Consider the following 20,408-nt stretch of genomic DNA (forward strand, 5'->3'; position numbering starts at 1 on the left):
GTTCATTGTTTGTATTGTTATCAGAGTTTTCATCATCTTTAGGTGTTTGATAAATTGATGTTACAATGGAAAAGAGAAACAAATTGTACGAGGCTCCTAGTAATGTTTTCCAAAAACTAATAGTGTTTTTCGACAGTTTTTGTATCTCGAAAGCTCTTAAAATAAAAAATATGACATCGATCAAAAACTTGATTAACATGAAACATGCAAACAAAATTCCGGCTCTTTCTATGTAATAGCCAATTTCTTCAAAAGTACTCTTAAAGTAATCAAGGAAAAAAGATGGTGACAACATTGAATCTAAGTATAGTCGATTATTGAGGCCTGCGGCGCGATAGATACCGCGTTGACTATTGTCTACATGTGCGTTTGGAAGCACTGTTCGAGAAATCGTTTTCAAAACTGAATTAGATGCAGATTTGTGTAAAATTGTTCTCCAAAAATCTTTCAACTTGTTTACAGTGTAAATACCTGCACAACGAGAATCATAGTCTGGGATTTTTTGAATATAACCAATTTGTTGTGGAGCAAAAACAGCGGGCGGTTTAAAAGGAACTGGTGCCGGCATCAACTGATACCAAGAATTATTATTATCTAATTCAAGTTGAAACAAATTTTTGAAAGTATCTGTACAGTCTATTTCATTTGCAAATGGAAATGTTTGGCGCGTAATAGGATTAACAAACCTAGTTTTTCCGTCATAAAAGATCGGAATACGGTCGTAACAGCGATCAAGTAATTTAAGCGGTGAAATTTTCTTTGGACACGGATATAGAAAACCTGTAACACCTTCAATTTCTAAGAACATTGAACGATATCCGGTTAACATGTATCCGGCCAATCTATTGTTTTCGGAAGACAATGCATTGATCATTTGGATTTGAGTGCGTCTGAGCTCGCACATAATTTGTAAAATAAGGAAGTCAGACTGTTCCAAATCACGATAGACCTTATACATCATGAAATTAATTTTCATACGCATATGAGCATCATAATCGATAGTGTCTTTTCCAACATTTTCAAAAAATTTTTTATGATTTCCAAAATGTTGGCTACCAACTAGCTCGTTTTTAGGTGTCTCGTAAAAATTGTTCACCCTTATTTTGTTGTCGGTGCCGACTTTCATTTTGTAATAATTAACACTATTTTTTGAAATTAAAGTTTTTCCCGTATTCATATCAAATCCGCCGGTAAAAGAAACAAATAGATCATCAACGTTTGTAATAAACAAAGGAGTAGGCTTTCCACAAATATAATTTCTTTCATTATTTATCCTCAGTTTTATGTCTCGCGTGTGGTCTATTTTCATATTGTTTTGCAAACGATAAACATCATTTTCATGTCGTGCGTACTTATGATGTAGTATTGTGATAGATCTTGTTCGTTTGTGAAATTTATCATTTTTGCGACTTGAGTGAAAAGTTTTATAACAATGCAATTTTCTGGCACATTCCATGAGTAAGCGAAGGGGTCTAGTGATGTTGTTTCACAACCTCCTTCCTGCATGCAAACAAAATTCCGCCTTCCTGCGTGAAACATGCAAACAAAATTCCGGCTCTTTCTATGTAATAGACAATTTCTCCAAAAGTACTCTTAAAGTGATCAAGGAAAAAAGATGGTGACAACATTGAATCTAAGTATAGTCGATTATTGAGGCCTGCGGCGCGATAGATACCGCGTTGACTATTGTCTAAATGTGCGTTTTGAAGCACTGTTCGAGAAATCGTTTTCAAAACTGAATTAGATGCAGATTTGTGTAAAATTGTTCTCCAAAAATCTTTCAACTGGTTTACAGTGTAAATACCTGCACGACGAGAATCATAGTCTGGGATTTTTTGAAAATAACCAATTTGTTGTGGAGCAAAAACAGCGGGCGGTTTAAAAGGAACTGGTGCCGGCATCAACTGATACCAAGAATTATTATTATCTAATTCAAGTTGAAACAAATTTTTAAAAGTATCTGTACAGTCTATTTCATTTGCAAATGGAAATGTTTGGCGAGTAATAGGATTAACAAACATAGCTTTCCGTCATAAAAGATCGGAATACGGTCGTAACAGCGATCAAGTAATTTAAGCGGTGAAATTTTCTTTGGACACGGATATAGAAAACCTGTAACACCTTCAATTTCTAAGAACATTGAACGATTTCCGGTTAACATGTATCCGGCCAATCTATTGTTTTCGGAAAATTATGCATTGATCATTTGGATTTGAGTGCGTCTGAGCTCGCAAATAATTTGTAAAATAAGGAAGTCAGACTGTTCCAAATCACGATAGACCTTATACATCATGAAATTAATTTTCAAACGCATATGAGCATCATAATCGATAGTGTCTTTTCTAACGTTTTCAAAAAATTTTTTATAATTTCCAAAATGTTGGCTACCAACTAGCTCGTTTTTAGGTGTCTCGTAAAAATTGTTCACCCTTATTTTGTTGTCGGTGCCGACTTTCATTTTGTAATAATTAACATTATTTTTTGAAATTAAGGTTTTTCCCTTATTCATATCAAATCCGCCTGTAAAAGAAACAAATAGATCATCAACGTTTGTAATAAACAAAGGAGTAGGCTTTCCACAAATATAATTTCTTTCATTATTTATCCTCAGTTTTATGTCTCGCGTGTGGTCTATTTTCATATTGTTTTGCAAACGATAAACATCATTTTCATGTCGTGCGTACTTATGATATAGTATTGTGATGGATCCGGTTCGTTTGTGAACTTTATCGTTTTTGAGACTTGAGTGAAAAGTTTTGTAACAATGCAAATTTCTGGCACATTCCATGAGTAAGCAAAGGGGTCTAGTGATGTTGTTTCACAACCTCCTTCCTTAAGTTCGCATGGAAGTTTTAATCCTAACGGGGTAAAAACTGATTTTGTTTCCTGATCAACTTCGAGTTCAACTCTTTGCATTTGTGTTTCAAAGGAAAAAAAGTTTCAATTCTCCTGAGCAATCGGTGTTATCTTCTAAGTGGTCGTCCTCATTCAGACCACCGTGTGTGTATTGGTCTTTAAAACTTCGTTTGAAATGTCTAACTTATAAGTTCTATCGTACTCTGTTATTGCAATTTTTCCTGTTTTGTTTGCACGTCTGCATTCTTCTGGCGTTGCTATGACGTCAGTTGTAATAGAAATTTGGTCGTATGCTAAAGGAGAGTGCGATAAAAATCCACAGTGCCATGTTTGAGCTTGCGATTTTACTCGACACATTACTGCCTCTACTTTTGTTCTGTATGATCTTTCATACAGTGTCACCTTTCCGGGTGCAACTTTAATAATTTCTGGTTTAATGTTGCATTGAGCTTCTTGATTTAAAGCATACATTTTTCTTCATTTCATTTTTGAACATTCATAATGAACAACATTTAACGTAGGGGAAATGTCATCCAACTCATTCCTAACTGAGGGTCTACAAAAAGATATAACAATAAAGACAAACAAAATATTTAAAGATATATAAGGGAAGTTATTGTTTTTCATAATAACTTTGTTTAGTTAGTGGTTGACTGAGTTTTTGGTTTGTTTAGTGTCAGAAAGCTAAGAGTAAGTCTGGAAGAAGGAGAGAGAAAAGGTCTCGTAAATTAATTTTCCGATAATTTGAACCTTTAAAGTAAAGATATAAAGTAAAGTTTAAGTGAATCCCGCTTGATAGCGAGTAGTAAGTTTTTTAAATCGTCCCGAATTTCGACAATCGATTCGAGATGAACGTTGATCATCGGAGGTAGTTGCGTTTGCTTCGGGTGATTGTACACGGGTTTGGGTTCTATCAGGGCTGACTCTAATGTCAGGTGGATCTGCAAAACGAATACGTGTCGGGATATGGGTTAGAACTTCTAGTTCTACTACGACTACGGTTATCAGGTGTTTGTGTGTTGTCTACAAACGTACTCGAAAATTTTTCTTGAAATCCTCAGTCAATTTTTGTTATTGTGGTATTGTTATCTTCAAGTGTTTTCTCATGATTATTTTCATTTTGTATGTTATCCGTAATACTTGTAAAATTGTCTACTGGGAAAAATTCAGTTTCAGTGAAAGGTTGTTGAAAGGAAAATTTATCCACTGGCTCATTAAGATTTTCAACTTTATTATTCATTAAATTTTCGTAGAACGGTTGGAAGTTTTCATTCCTGAAACCATAGTCAACAACTAATTCTGAAATTGCGTTTTCGATTGGGAAGTACTCAATTAGATGGTTTCTATGAGCAACTTTTTTGACAGTTTTGTTTGAAACAAGTTCTATTTCGTAATTTACAATTGTCAATTTTTTTGTAACTTCATACGGTCCTGACCTTAATTGATCTAACTTTTTGGACTTTCCGTCCTCGAATGAATGATTTTCCATTAACACTAGTTGTCCTACGTCTGATGGCTTACCTAGTTTATGTTTGTTTCTGTTCTGATGTGCTTTGGAGTTAACTTCAAGGCTTCTGTTGTATGCAGTTTTGTAAATTTGTTTGAATTGATTTCCACGAGCAAGCAATGAACTACTTAGTTTTGGTTTTAGCAGTTTATCTATCTGATAGTTGTTGCTACTTTGTTCTGTATGCTTGTGGAGTGGTAAATCTTTGCAAAATTCTGAATTACAAGTTAAATCGGAAGACCTTAATAATCATAATTTCAGAGAAAGGGGAATTTGGGGCTTTTGGCCAAAAACGATTTCGTAGGGTGTTAATCCTGTACTAGTGTTTGCTGTTGTGTTACGAGCAAACGCGAACTTTGGTGCTAAGTCACTCCAATTACAATTACCTTGTTCCAAAAAAGATTCGGAAATGTGTGCCAAGGTGTTTGTTTTGGAGGATCTCAACTTTTCCGTTGGTCCAGGGAGAGTATGATGTTCTAGGAGCATGCGTAATTCCAAGTTCATGAGTCCAACTTGAGAACTCCTCGTTCATAAAGGCTGATCCTTTATCATACACAAGTTTTTGTGGTATACTAAAAGTAAGAAAAAATTTCTCAAGTGCTGATATTGTTTCACTTGCTGATGTTGATGAAACTAGGTAAACTTGGATGTAACGAGAAAAGGAATCAATTACTACTAAGCAATGTTTATTTCCGTTTGATGGTGGATTTATTGAACCTTTGTGATCTATATGTACCGTGTGGAAGGGGAAAGGTACAGTTTCTGTCCATTTTTCAAGTGGTGCTTCGTTTAAGTCTTTGCGTTTTTGTTTTTTTTTGACAGTCTAAACAATTGGCTAATAAGTGAGAAACCCATTTATATAAACTTGGCCAATAGAAAAAGCGTTTTATGCTTGACAATGTTTCATCTTTTCCAGAGTGTCCAGAAAGCGAATCTTGGTGAGCTAATTCAAAAATTTTTAGGAAGCGGGATTATGGTGCGCATATTTTGATGTTTTGAGTATTTGGATCTTCAGTTGGTTGTTTGATACATAAAATGTTTCCAATTAGGCAAAGATTTTCAAAATTATTTAAGTATGTTTTCATGGCTTTTGGTTGTCGAAATTTTACGTTTTTCTCATCTTTGTTTCCTGATTCAAAAAATTGATTTACAGTCTGATTAACTGGGTCTTTGAATTGTTCCTGGCTTATTGCTGTTATGTTCAAGTCAATATCTTTAGCAAAACTAGATAATTTCTCAATGAATTCTTTTCCATCTGAAATTTCGTTATTTTCACAAATTGGTTTAGCTAGTCGAACACTTGCTAATCTACCCAACTTTGCTTTGCTTGCTTCAATCTCTTGCTCAAGACTCATGTCATCTATTTCTAAATCTGACAATTCAACAGAATTTAGCAAAGGGTCGTCTTCTGTTATAGAAATTTTTTCAAATTGCTCCTTTTCTTTTTCTAAATTATCAATTTCTAAAGACAAATCAGAGTAGTAGTTTTCACTGTCGTCTTGTTCGCTTAAGATTGGCACTCTTAGTGGGAATTGTTCATTTTCAAAATTCAATTTTTTAACACCCTGAAAAGTTTGTTTTAGAATGGGATAGCAATCGTTTTTCTGTCCTTTTTCACTGTTATGCAACACGAAATATTTTTCTTCGTTGCCTGACTCGTCATAAAATTTAATGTCTTTCGGGATTTTTTTGTGCTTCAGTTGATACTTGTCTAAGTCCTTTATTGAGACGTTTCTACTAAGAATGTCTGGAAAGGCTAGGTTTTTGCCTTCTGTCCAGATTATTTTCAAGTTTTGGAATTGTGAAATGACAAGTTGATAGCAGAGAAATCGATGAGATAATTTTCCTCTACGTCCCCAAAGATACAGTAGGGGCTTGTGGTACACTGGATGATACACTGGATGTGGGGAACCTATTATGTAATGCTCATATGTTTGTAGAGCAGAAATTACACCACAAAGTTCTCTAGCTGTTATACTCATATTTTAATCATCTTTTGTGTAAACTCGAGAATTAAACGAAACTATCCTATTTCCGGTAGGAAATTATTGGACTAAGATTGAACCTACACCAATTGATGATGCATCTACATGACCATAAAAGGGGTATCTGGTGTCAGGAATTGCTAAGACTGTATCTTCACTTATACGATCCTTAATTTCTCTGAACAACTTTTCGTGTTCATCTGTCCATTGAAATGTGGTTTCAGTTTTTATGAGATCGTAAAATGGCTTACTGTCTACATGCAGATTTTTTATGTACATGCTGTAAAATCCTAAACAACCTACGACTCGCATTACATCTCGTTTATTCTCAGGTGTCTTTAAGGCTTTCAGATTTTCAACCCTTTTCAACCCTTTTCATACTACATGTCCTAAGAATTGTACTTTGCGCAAAAAGAATTTTGTTTTCTCAGGCTGAGCTTTCGGTCCTGCTTTGCGTAGCAAAAGATGGTACTTTTTTATTATTGCATACATCTCTTCAGTTGTCTCAGCTTGCATGATTGTGTCATCAATATCAGTTACGGCTTGTCTAGATTTTTTTAAGGGTGCAAAATGGATCGTCATTATTCTACTGAAAAAGTTTGGTAGTCCGCAAAGTCCATGAAAACCACGTTGAAACGTGTATTGTTTTGAACCTATTACGAAACTCGTCAATTGTTGTGTTTCCTCCGTTAGAGGGACTTGATTATATGCAGAGCATAAATCACTTGTAGTGAAGTAATTTCCGTTTACTCTAGTCAATAAAGAACCTATTGGCTCTAGAGGCCATGAGTATTTACTTAGGTCTGTTATTGAATTTAGATATCTCGCGTCTATTACTATTTTTATTATGTTTCCTTTAGGAAGGATAATAACGGGATTAATATATGACGATCCCATTTCGGTGTCGTCTTCCATTTCTCGAATTATTCCTGCTTTACAGTGCTGATCTAGCAAAATTTCAAGTTTTTCCTGATGGTGCAATGGCACTCGTGATGGTCTTTGCTTAGTCAAGGTTGAATTTGGTAGAAGTTTTAGGTGAAATTTTTGCTTTATTTTGACAACGTCATACTTGTGCTGAGAGTAGACGTCCTTGTCTCTGGCAAGAAGTTCCATGAGATCTAGTAATTGTGCATCATTAATGTCAGATTGACTGAAGTCAAATTTTTTGAGAAACTCACGGTCTGATTTACTATACATCTCCAGTTTTTTCGGTGGTATTTTTTGTGGTCGAATTTCACCTTCTATTGTTGCTTTTGGTTTTAAGTCTTTTAGATCTTGACTAAAATCTGTTTCTAACTCATGGTGGTCTGCAAATTCTTTTTCCTGAACCTTTTTCTGAGCTTTTTTTCAACTTTTTCAAAGTCTGAATTGGGTTTTGAACTTTTTCAGTCACATGAAAGATGTGATTGAAATCTGTTTCAGTTTCTGTTAAGACATATAAAAACGCGACGTTATCAATCAGTGTGTACTTTTGTGTTTTTTGACAAATTTCTTCCAAAGTGTATCCTATTGAACCTTTATCTATTGTTACTTTACGATCACCAGGGTTATTAAGCATTATTGTCAACTCTTTTTCTTTTCTTACACAATAGACGTTGTATGTGTAGATACCTTTGTCCTGGAGTCGATTGTCAATTATAAATGATGTTCCTTGTTTGAAAAATTGGTTTGATGGTATACTTGTTAGTACTCTGCTAGATTTCGGTGCTAGTTCGAAAGGTCTGTTAAGTACAACTTTTTCAAATTTACTTACAAAAGTATAACGTTTTGTTTGATATTTTGAGAGCGTGATTGAGACGTTTGGATAAATTTTTAAGTTCAATTTTGGAGTTATGAACTTAATTAATTTTGTTGCAAAATTCAAAAAGTCCATTCCTTGGATGTTTAATTAGCAGCCGTTTTTATCTGAAACCCATGTTTAGAGACCTTTGAAATATTTGCCTTCAATGTCAAATGAGGTGGGGACATGAATGTAGCCTAACAATTTTAATCGTTCGCCGTTGACGGCAATTGTTTTCTGTTTAGACTCAATTAGTTTAACGTCAATCAGTGACTTAAGTTCTTGTAGAAAATCAAAGTTTATTAAGGAACACGTTGCTCCTGTGTCAACTAGAAACTGCGATTCAAAACCGTTATGTTTAATACTGTCTCCGACGGCGGGAATGTGCAAGTTAATAAAAATGTTTGTCTTTTTATTTTTGTACGGAGACTCGTCTAGTTTAAATTAATTTCATCTTGTTGATTGTCCACAAAGAATCCATTAATTTTATTTTCTCTGAATTGAACTCTGTTTGAATTACAGTCTCTACTGTTATCTCTAGAATTCTGATTAGAACTGTTACTTCTTCTATGATCCTGTCTTGGACTGCTTGACTCACGATACCTTGTTCGGGAATCGTTTCGATCATATTGTCGTTCCCTGGAATAGTTCCTATAGTTCTGGGGTCTACGGTCGCTGGATCTGCTATTATAGCGTCGATCTCGATTCTCAAAGCTTTGTGAGCAATTTCTGAAGTTATTGTTCTCAGATCTAGGATAAAGAGAGTATTGTCTGCGGTTGTCTTGGTTGTAGTAACTGTTTCGTGTTCTAGTGTCTTGTCTGTATCTGTTCTGATTTCTATTATAACTATCTTCTCTTGGAGGACGTCCTCTATAGCTTTGATAGTTATCTCTGAACTTATCCTTTTGCTGTTGTTGCTGTCTATTTTGTTCTTTAAAGTCTCGGCTTGCATAGCAATATGCTATTGTGTGACCTGACTTTCTGCAAAATTTACAAAATCGTGTGTGATTTTGCTTGTTCCTAGGCTCATTTGGGTTGTATGCTGCGCTAATTTTGTTATTTTTCTTTAAACTTGCTAATTCTTGGAGCTGTTTTTTTATACCAAATTTCTCCATTTTGTTGTCTATGCTGCTAGATGCTGTGCCTGTGAAATCACTACTTACTGCAAAACTTAAGTCTTTAGTGCTGACATGATTTTTAAGTTGTTCCCATGTTGCGTGAGGTGTTTCTATCAGAAATTGATGCGCTTTTTGTTTAGGTGCTGGAGGAGTTAGTCCTCTTACAAAAAACTCCATACACTTAGTTTGCCTTTGAGCATCTGTGAATGGGTGTGACCATCCTTTTTCCACTGCTTTTGTTAGTCTGTGTACATAACTTTTTATCTATTCATCTGGCTGTCTACGAATGTTTTCTACCTCAATTCGTTTTCTATACTTGTTTTTCTCGTCTGTGAACCATTCTAAGAACTTTGTCCTAACATCATCCCATGGTTCCGCTGCGGGCAAAGAATCGAACCTTTGGGCTGCTGGTCCTCTTAGGACTGAGCCAAATAATGCTTTTCTACGTGCGTCATTTGCATTTTGTGCATCTCCTGCTCCTGGTCTGAGTCCTAATTAATGAAAACTCTATTTTCTCTCTATTAGACTTAGAAAATCTGCTACATCCTCACTTGGGTCTAAGCCTGTAAATTTTTCAAGAAATGTCTGGGTATAGCCATTTTTGTTTTAGGGTTTTTGTTGAATTATTACTAAGTTTTTGTATGAGAAAGATACTATGAACGAAAGAAAACAATAAAAAAGTCTGATCAAAAGAATTTGAAGCTATGAAAAGGTCAAAAAATTTTTTATAGAATTTAGAAAATATTGAGACAATTTGCTTAAACAAATGGTCCTATTTCAAAAACACTATTTGGAGTACGAAGTGCGTCTAAATTTTGGTTAAACTTTGGGTTGTTTTCCGCATGTGTTATGTAACAAGCTAGTCCTGGAATATTACCAAAATTAATAAAAATGTACATATATTGCTTTTTCTTATCTAATTTATAACTAGTAACTTTGCTTGTATTATGACCAAGCTTGATAAAAATATACAAGAAATTAGCGTCATTATTCATTGAATTCAACTTTTGCTCTAATAAAGGTGTAATTTTAGACAGTATCAGTTACAAAATTAGGTAAAGTTTTTGTGAACTATAAATCAATATAACTATTTGGCGTGTGCAAAGCTTTCAAAGTTTTGTAAAAATCAGGATTAGAACTTGCATATGTTATAAAACAGTGTAGGCGCGGATCGTTAACAAACTTGTAATAAACAATCAGAGATTGTTTATCGTTATTTAATGTGTACTTTTTAACTTTTGCAACTTTATCGTCGTACAAAATGGTTACATTTAGGTGCTTTGTACTATATCCATAAGCTAGGTTATAAGACAATAAAAAGAAAAAAAGAGTTTTTGTTTTGTTTTTCACTTTGTTTTATACAAAAATATTTGATATTAAATTATTATAGGCATTTGTTCATTCGTTGATAGCAACCATCTTCGGTTAGCCGATATTCTATCCAGAAAAATTTTCCTGTGTGACAAAATTTTGGTTTTTGATTGCTTTCAGAGAAGGCTGTTGTTAGTATTGGCCTAAATACTCTGACTCGATAGGAAATGATTTGATTATCGCTATCAGACTTTCTTATTAGAACACAATAAACTCTTTCTTCTTGGATTATTTCTTTAATAAAGTTGGGTAAAGTGGGTGAAAACATGCAAACTTTTTCAATTTTATAGAGTTCATTATCTGGCAAGGGTACTAGTTTCAGATTTTGGCTGCTTTCAATCATTTTTTGGAAGCTTGTGGTTGAGCGTACATACATTGTAAGTCGATGATTGAGACACGTTTATTAAGTTTATTGAACAAATAATCTAAGGAGGTACTTTCAGTTTTAAATATGGTTACTTGTCCGACAGTTTTTGTTCTTTTGATACGGTAGTCTATTGTCACGTATGATTTTTCAACGTCGGTGACGTATTTGAGCACTCGACAGTCTGCTGAGTTATCCTTAATACTTATTTCTTTGTCTCCTATTAGGTATTCCATACACTTTTTCAAAAACTGGAAATTTTAATTTTTTGAAGTGAGTTTGTATGGAAAATTATACGTAACCCAACAAGTACAATCGAATTTTTGGCTCAGAAAAACGAAGTCAAATCTTAAATATCACAAAAAAACAGTAAAGGGAACGTTTACTTAAGAAAATTGCACGAAAAGATCGTGTTATTTCCATTAAGTTTGCCGTTTTGGTGGTTAATTTTGGACAAAACGCTATATTTCTATTAATATATTAACTTAAAACAGGCGTTAATAGGCTTCAATAGCTATTTTTTTGTCTCTGTGTTCGAATATGTTTTCATACTTCAGGATTATGGGCGAATTTCAGGAAATTATTTGGAATTGGGAGACCAATTATGAGATTTGTACCGCTAATTTGTATCCAAAATGAGATACTTTTCAGCTTTTGTGGTTCAATTTGGGTAATTTTTCACAAGTTCCGGGCAATTTTTGGATTACCTGGGTGAAATTGCGTCAATTTTGGGTAGAAAGTGACAAATTTGGGTCAATTTTGATGAACTACCAGATCAATATAGACGCAATTTTGAAAAATTTTGGCAAATTTTGACAATCATTTACCAAAAGCGGGTATTTTCTTAATGAAACAGGGCAAAATCGGGAAAATTTTGTTTAAATTTGACAATTTTTTGACAAATTTGGGCTAATATGTCAATAATTTGGGTCAAATCTAATAGTTTTGGGTTGTAACTATTTCGATTTTGTGTTTAAAAGCAAAAATTGTGTTTAAAATTTACTAAATATAGTTAATTATTGGTTAATTTCAGGCAAATTTTGGATTCAAACCGATAAATTTGCATGAATTTTAGATAAAAACTGAAATATTTCGGTCAAAAATGGGCAAATTTAGGACCAAAGGGTCTAAAATCGGGCAATATTTAAGTAAAAATTGAACCAATTTGATCTACGTAAGTGAATTTTTGGACTATGTGGGCTTAAATTGACAACTTTGGAGAATAATCTGGGCTTATTTTGGGTGAATTTTAGTTAAATTTGGCACCAAAACTCAATTATTTACTCAAAACTGTGTTGAATTTAGGCAAAAACACACAATTTCTACAGCAAACAGTGCTAAATTCTTCAAAAATCTGATGAAATTTGAAAGTTTTTACTTTATTCCGGACAATTTTAGTGAAAAATCGTGTAGAATTGGCTCATTTTTGGATGAACTCTCACTAATTCCTGTTAATTTAGGCAAAAGGTAGGCAAAATAGGGCTAAATACCTGATAAAACCAACTTTGTTTAACTCGAAAACGCAAAATTTTTGAAATTCAGGGGATAAATCGAGGCGTTATCGTGATTGATGGAGCGTTTGGTTGACAATACAACGTTATTTGTGGCTATCAGAGTGAGTTAATAACTTTTAGAGACACTAATAAATACACTATGCATGTATAAGGAAGCAGAACAACGTTAAACTAGGCTTATTTGCATGTGGGTCAATTTGTTTTTGCAGTACTATGGGTTTGGAGGATAATAAATTCGACAATTTAGATGATAAATCAAAAGTTAAGATGTATAAGACACGCTAAGGTTAAGTTACGGACAATTAAATGAGAGCTAGATTAATGAATATGGGTGTATGATTTCGTATATAAGACTAGGGGGGATAGTACAGTTCGTTATGCTAACAGTTTTAAAGATTTGGTTAAGTTGAACACAATTAATAAGTCTAAAAGTAATATTAATGTGACCGGTCTTGTCTAATTATGTGCGGGGGATACAAAGACGTCTTTTTATGATACACAATTATGTACTCACGTGTGCGCTCAAAAAAACCAACCTACAGTATCAAAATTTGGGTCTGGGAAGCAAAGAACCGGTGCTCAAAGTTACTAAATCCGTGGACTGTTCTTTTGTGGGGAGAACCCGTCTCTTTTAGTCGGTCGTAATTGAGACGTTCAGAATCTTAGAACTTCTCACACAGGTACTGGGATAGCGCGGTATGTGGCCCTACCATAGAACCTGTGTGACCTCTGGGTTTTTGGTTTGGAAAACTAGCCACAAAAAGTCCACCAGGTCCCTAAATGTGTGAGCAATCGACGTTCTTTATTCCTCGTCGCACCAGTTTTTAACTCTGATGTGGTAGGTATTTTATTCTCTTGATCTTAATTACCACACTAGAGCTAAACCTATATTATTCTGTGCTAGAATAAGTCTCAGCATATGCTCACAATGTTTTTTCTTGATTCCCAAATCTATGTGTTATTTGCTAGAAAATAAAATTGATTAGATATAAATATTAATTATTAAATAGATAGAAAGGATAGAGCACAATTAGGGGGTAAACCTTACTTGAAAATATGGTGGGGTATCTAGTCTTAATCAAGAAATTGAATCCATCTTACTGCTGGATGTGAATATTACTCTAACTCTTTTTTGCTATAAAATTGGCAGACTTACAATCGCTGCTGTATTTCCCTCTTAGCTGAGGAGTAGATGTTTTGCTCTAAGAGCAGTGAGAGAAAGAAAGAGAGAGAGAGAGAAATTTTTGTTAGAAAATCAAGCGTCTTACGTTTGCGCTGGTTGAGTTTGGTCTGATTTCCTGCAGCAGCAAGCTCTAGGCTCGTGCGTGTTTATAATTGAGTCAACACGACTAAAAAAACCACAAGACCTATGACTAGCTCCGAATCAATTCCTAGGTCATTCATGGAGCCGACTATTACTCGTCTTTATTCATATATTCGTTTCAGGCTTGCTGCTGAAGAGCGGCCTGGATAGCTTCAGTATCCTTCACTTATTACGCGTATTAATAGCGGCAGTGAATCAGCCGGTATGGCCTGCTGCATAGTGTATTAAATAATACACAGTCGTATTTGGCTATGAATAATGTATTCATTCACTCAACGCATTTCACGCAGCATAGCTCTCTCTTAATATTCCGTCCGTTTAGACTAAGTCTAAAGTGTTCACAAAGTCGACGGTTAAATAATTATACTCTCTGTAGTATCGGTAATTGCGGCGGTAATTTCTTACAAAGTGGTCCACGGAAACGGCGCCGAGATCTCGACCCGTGAATGAGGTCAGAGATTTTTAAGCTAAATGCCCAAATGACATAATTCCGTTTTGAAATTTGTATATTACGTGAGCAGACAAAAAATCTCAGGCGAAAAACTATTTTTGAAACTTTCAAACTTGTTTTTTAGAGAACACAGAGCACATATGCAGGCATGTCGGAAAATGAGACTGTTTTCTATCGGGTCTCAAAGTCTGGAATGTTCTCTTGCCGGGCACAACGGAACATCTCCCAACAGGACCAACAACAACAATTCAGCCATGTCACCAGCTCTCAATCGTCGGAGGAAAAGCAGTGCCCCTCCCCTCGAATATGAACAGAGTAACAAGGAAAAGGTAGTGGATGTTGCTGAGCAGAGGGGGCTGCTGACGAAGGAGAAGTTGGAGCTCACTCTCAAGGAAGCGTAAGTGTTCACAACTCTTACGAGGCACCCCCCCCCCCCTCAATCCCAATCAACAGAACTCTATCTGCAACGCGTCTTCAATCCTGTTTAATTTACATTAAATATAAACGTTGTAAAATTGGAACTCTAAAGGACTTCAAAACTCAAATAGTCATTCAATGATATATTTAATTACTTAACAAATTAAGACGGTCTGGTATATAGATTTCTTATACGGAAGTTTTGTACCCGAGTAGCAATTTTGTGCGTTAGTATTAACCTTGAAAATGGGGTTGCAGTAGTACATTCTTAACGCAGTAGTACATTCTTAACACTACTTAACTAGCAATAGCTTCAGAAAAAAAAGTTCTGTGACAGCCGAGATTGAAAAATTTCTGAATTTTGTTAAGATGGCTACAATACCCCCCCCCCCCCTATTTTGGCCTCTACTTAGGAAAAGATCATGCGTTGTCCAAAATAACCGTGCGAAAACTTTTCTTGTTGCATAAAAGGACTTTTCCGCTTCCACTTTAAGTAAAAAGCTCGACTGCTTAATTTTGTCTATAAACCCTCACCCTAGACTATAGATTTTTCAGTCTTTTTAAGTCGAAGTCTAAACATGGCCAAGTCCAGGAAAGACAGATTCAGCTGAACTGTACAGTAAAGGTAAACGAACAGCCTCGTAAACGTGCATTTGGTCATAGAGTTCCAATCTCTCCCATCAAAATCATTTTGGTCACCTAAGTTAAAGAAGTTAATGATAGGGAATTCCAAAAATCATAGCAAACTACCCTAAATTTGATATTTAAGGATGCGAGGATGTAGAGTGCATATCTAGAAATAGTAATAAAAGGTCATTGAAACTACATGAAATTGAAGCTTCGATAATGGGTGGTTAATTAATTTGCAGAGTTTAAGAGCTAACACTGAGCATATCGACTACGTGAACAAAATGCACAAACTTGAGGGATGTAAGTTGGAGTGCAATGTAGATTTATTTGCTATGTAAACAGAGGGAGACTAGCTTCAAAATGTGATCAAATTGCCAGAAAAAGTCAGAATGAAACTCAGAGGTCATTAAACAAAAGAAAACAAGTGTGATTACAGCAGAAAAAGAATGGAAGAGCTTCGGAAAAGCAATGATATTTATTTATGAATTCCCTCAAACACCAAAGTTGAACCCCTAAGAGCCATATTGGTATGATAAAAAGTATTTTGCATCCCCTATAAGCTGCTACAAGATTGGGGTTACTGTTTAGAGTTTTCAGGAAAGGTATGTTAACTAGAAATTATATTGCATAGAAAAAGGGGAAAAGCAAACAATATGCTTTGAAGGATTTTTCTGCCATTTTTGCAGTTTTCCAAGAAAAATTATATTTGTTTGCCCCTAATGATTCCCACATCATGGGGAAATGACGAAAAAAGGACAGATAAAAGTTTTTGTCACAAACGTAATTGTGTGAAAGAGCAATCCAAAATTCATTTAAGAAAGTATTTACCAATTGTTTTACTTTGCGCATTTACTTTGCGCATAGTCAGAGCAAAGGCTTCTAATCATTAAAAATTGATGCTTTTATGTTGTAATTCAGTAATTGTCTAGCTTCTTTGCAAAACAACCAAACGGGCTTGGTTCCATAACAAAATTAAAGCAGAACAAAAGAGTGTTGAAGGGATGTGCATGAAAAATAGAAATGCAGATTTCACAGCTCTTAAATTAATCAACTGTCAAATTTATATGAAAAAACGAGAAGTTCTGGCGCAAAAAGCAGCTGGAAAATATTCTATTTCAAACAGTTTTTTTGTCTTAATAAACTACTGTTAACTAATTTGTAATAGTCTATGACGTCTATGACGATCAAACATAGGCTGTCTGAAGTCGTTGGATGCAAAATTTGTTTAAGAACTTCCAATAGGCAGCTGCCTACTAAAGGAATACAATAGGCAGCTGCTTATAAATTGTAGATCTCTGCGTTAGTTTTGTTTTCTGTTCGAAAAGTGGAAAAAATCAAGAAGGTAAAGAAATTGATGAATAACTATGACTTTCGAAACTCTACCGTGCTATTGCTTTTTTAATCAATACCTCTCAGATTTCATAAATTTTAGCTGTGGTCCATAGCACTGTTTGTTTAGAAATTGGATATTCTAACCGACAGAATTTGAAAAGAAGATTCTTTTAAAGCGATTTCGAATGTTTTCAAAATTTCAGAATTTCGCGACAATGAAAACTATTTGAGCTTCATAATTGGTGTTCCATAAAATTAATTAAAACACGAACGTGCACATTTTAAAATGCCGAAAGTCTGCAGTGCCAGAAAATGATACTTAGCAAGAAGTTGGCTTCCGTTGACTTTCGTCTTTTTAAAACGTGAGCGTTTCGTGTTTTAAGCATGGGTGCGTGACTCTGCAGAAATCACTTCGAAATTCTGACTTAAAATCTTGAACCGCTTAGCGGTTCTCGATAAACGCCAGAAGTTGTCAATGACTTCAAGCAGAGTCACGTAACTATTGTGTCAGATCCAAGCAATTGTTCGAAAAAGCATCCAAAGAAATTTTGACCCAGAAGATGAAGCTAAGAGACTCTTTCAAATGATTGTGCCTGCGTTTTCTGTTAAAGTTCGTTTGTCAGAAAGAGCAACTGTACCTACTAAAATTGAGCATTTTGGGGTTGTTTTGTAGTTAAAAAGGCTAAATTTTTGCACAATCAACCTAGTTATTCATAAAGAAGTGCAATTTCATCCAATAATAGTTGGGCCAGACAATTGTGCATCACCACCTTTTTGATCGAATCTAATTCTAACGAGCGTTAAACTTTCAAAAATTCACTCTTTTTAGCAGAAACATGGTCCAAATAAATCAGCAAACCTCTGTTATGTTTAAAATTAAAAGCAAAACCTGTACGATAAATAAATTTGAACAAAGATCCATCCCTGTTGCTCATATACCCATGCCGAGGTTCTCGACTAAAATCAATTATAATCTGACCATAAAAAGCGCACCGGGGGATGGGTGCGGTGCGTTCAAAGTTACCCGATCGAGGGCATGCTCTGAGTCTGTCTCTAAATTCTGATCATGGCAAATTTTCGAGGCAATTTATAATCACGGCCAATTTTGAACGAGCCACAGTCTGATCATGACCAAATTTGAACGAGCCAAAATTTGGACGTGCTTGAATCTGATCGTAGATAGAAAACTTTGAACGTGCCAAAAAAGCGCACCCAATTTTTGGTTGGGCCAAAAACGCACCCTAAAACTTTGTCGAGGCAAAAATGAACCAAACATTTTGAACGAGTCAAAGATATCATCGCTAATTTTGAACGAAGACATGAACGCGCCAACAATTTCGGACGACTTAATGTCTGATAATGGGTGATTATTGTCTGGATGGGTCTGATCAAAGAAAATTTTGAGCGAGGACCTCGACCTGGGTAGTTCCTTCCCCAAGTGGAGTTGGAACAATTACACTTAAACTATTTATAGTGTCTATTTATGGACACATTTATGTTTGGTACTGGTTTTGTTGAATGTTTAGTGTGACTATTTCAGCACTGATCTTTTGTCCTCTGCCGATGAGAAGCCACCTCCTGAGGAACCTGTTAGCACTATGACCTTGGAGTCCAGTAAAGGAAGCGAGAGTAAGGGTTGTTCATCATCTGGAGACCACAAGACTCTAGTGTCTACCCCTAGCCATGAGATGGTAGCTTTCATCACCAGATTGAAGAGGAGACGAAGCAGTGGGGCCAGTAGGAGGCTAAACAGCCCCTATACTATCGCTACTAGTCCTTTCTGTTAGTGACAGCTTAGTACTTTAGACACAAATTAAACATCTGTTAATCTTGAATTTCAAAAGGTGAAATTGCATGTATTTTGTATTGTCGTTACTTTCCCAAATTACAAGATAATTAAATAAAATGTGAGAAAGACTTTATCGGGTGCACTCATGTGATAAATGACAGCAACGGGTCAAATAAATGCTGTTTAATTGACAAAATTTTGATTGTTTGTTTTATTCACGTTTTTCTGACGTAATCTATTGGCCAGTGATCAACTGTTCAGAATTTTGGAAGATTTGGTAGTTTCGTTGAAAACTAACAAATAAACGGGATTGTGTTGCCATTGATTTTCATGGATGGATCATGGTAATTTCATAGAAAATCAATTGATGTACCACCGTTGGATAATTACCAATTTTCCCTCTCATAGAACATACATCTGTGGAATATATCTGATTTTTGATGTATAAAAGAAAATCGATGAATACTAAATCGGAAGCTTAGATATGCATTTTCGCGCGTTACTTCTCAAAATCTAGTATTCGGTACACTTGAAGTCTAATTTTGCTATTTTTATGAAGCTACTCTCCTCAGATTCAATCTCTCATTTTGCTGTTGAAAATCCATTCTTTGTACCTCTAGCACTATAATTTCATATGAATTTCCTTGCATAGGTTCATTACGTATATTGATTATTTTGATGGGATTGAAATTGTCAATTTTCGCCGATCGATATATTCAACGTAGAGGGTTGCGAATGGTATCATTCGGAAAATTGTCAAGCGTTGAATTTCAAATTGAAAAGATTTTTTCTTTTTGAAATTGGCTTTTTTTGAGGAATTGCAGAGGTTAAAAGTTTTGTGAACGTTAGCTTAACTTCCGTTAATTTGTTCACATTGTTGGTAATTTTTGTATTTTTTTAATCAATTTTTGCTAACAATATATGAGATGTTGTTAGCGATATTCTCATTGGTTTTTTATTCCAAGATAAAAAAATTTTGGTGAATTGTTTGAACTAACTGTTTCAGCTAAAATGTTGGAAATTCAGCATTTCTTTTGTTTTCATAAAAAATGGCATCAAATATGTTTGACCGGTATTGCAGAAAAACAAACTGCTGGCACAACCTTTGCTTATTCAGATGTGTGATTATTTTACCTCCGTTTCCTTTTAAAGTTTTATGAAAAAACTTTTGTTGCATTTTTTGCTAATTTAAGCCAAGATTTATTAAAAAATACATATTTTTTCTGATAAATTGTAATTTTTGTTTGCCAAAACCGCAATGTTTTAGAAAATTTGCGTTTTGTAACAGCCGGGCCGTATTAGTAAAGCCAGTTTTAGTCTCATCGTTCATTTGAAAAAGGATTCGGATTGTTCCCTGAATTGTTCCTTAAAAATTAATTTTGCAATTTTTACATATCAATTCATCTCAATTTATTGCCATTACCAAGTATTTTTTCACTTAAAACTTCAAATGAAAAAAGGCACCATTTTTTGAATACGGGTTGTATGAATAAATATTCGTTTTTTTTTGGGTAAAGTGAGTGGTTTTTATTTTCGACAAATTACATTCGTAAAATTTTTGATGAATTTCTGAGTTTTGCCAACATTTAATGTTCTATTTTTAGTTTTATGACTCCTTGTAGTCTTTTTAGTCCAAATAATCAAATATCTAATTAAATGTCGACGGCGTCAAGAAAATTATCTAATGCTTCAATTTGATACATTATGGTTGTTTTTTTGTAAAATAACCTATGGACTGTAAGTCTCAAAATACAGCAGTTTATTGTTATAGTGACTTCTTGGTCAAATTAGCTATTTCGGCAACATTTGGAACCTTTTTCAACGGACAAATATTAAAAGCAAGACCACGTTTGGTCCGAATGTTGAATTTTAAAGTTCAGAAAACATGCAGATTGCAACAGCGGGGTCTTTAATTTTTTTGAAATAATTTTGCCATGCAAATGAAGCCCAACGAACATACATAATTTCAG

At 34.7% G+C, this 20,408-nt stretch overlaps 2 protein-coding genes across 2 annotated transcripts in view; one reads left to right on the top strand and one right to left on the bottom strand.

Annotated features, from left to right (window-relative positions):
- Nucleotides 1-20,408, bottom strand: part of LOC142341457 (exosome complex component RRP46-like) — a 360,653-nt gene that overhangs the window by 237,599 nt on the left and 102,646 nt on the right. The window lies entirely within an intron of this gene.
- LOC142341454 (Na(+)/H(+) exchanger beta-like) overlaps nt 1-20,408 on the top strand; it is a 108,614-nt gene that overhangs the window by 73,502 nt on the left and 14,704 nt on the right. Inside the window, exons 16-17 of the mRNA XM_075392408.1 lie at nt 14,395-14,667; nt 18,190-18,431. Coding sequence (XP_075248523.1) covers nt 14,395-14,667; nt 18,190-18,431 — 515 coding nt within the window. The remainder of the gene's footprint in view (nt 1-14,394; nt 14,668-18,189; nt 18,432-20,408) is intronic.

The sequence above is a fragment of the Convolutriloba macropyga genome, chromosome 6 (genome assembly GCF_964194025.1).
Source record: "Convolutriloba macropyga chromosome 6, txConMacr16.3, whole genome shotgun sequence".
NCBI classification, from domain to species: domain Eukaryota; kingdom Metazoa; phylum Xenacoelomorpha; order Acoela; family Convolutidae; genus Convolutriloba; species Convolutriloba macropyga.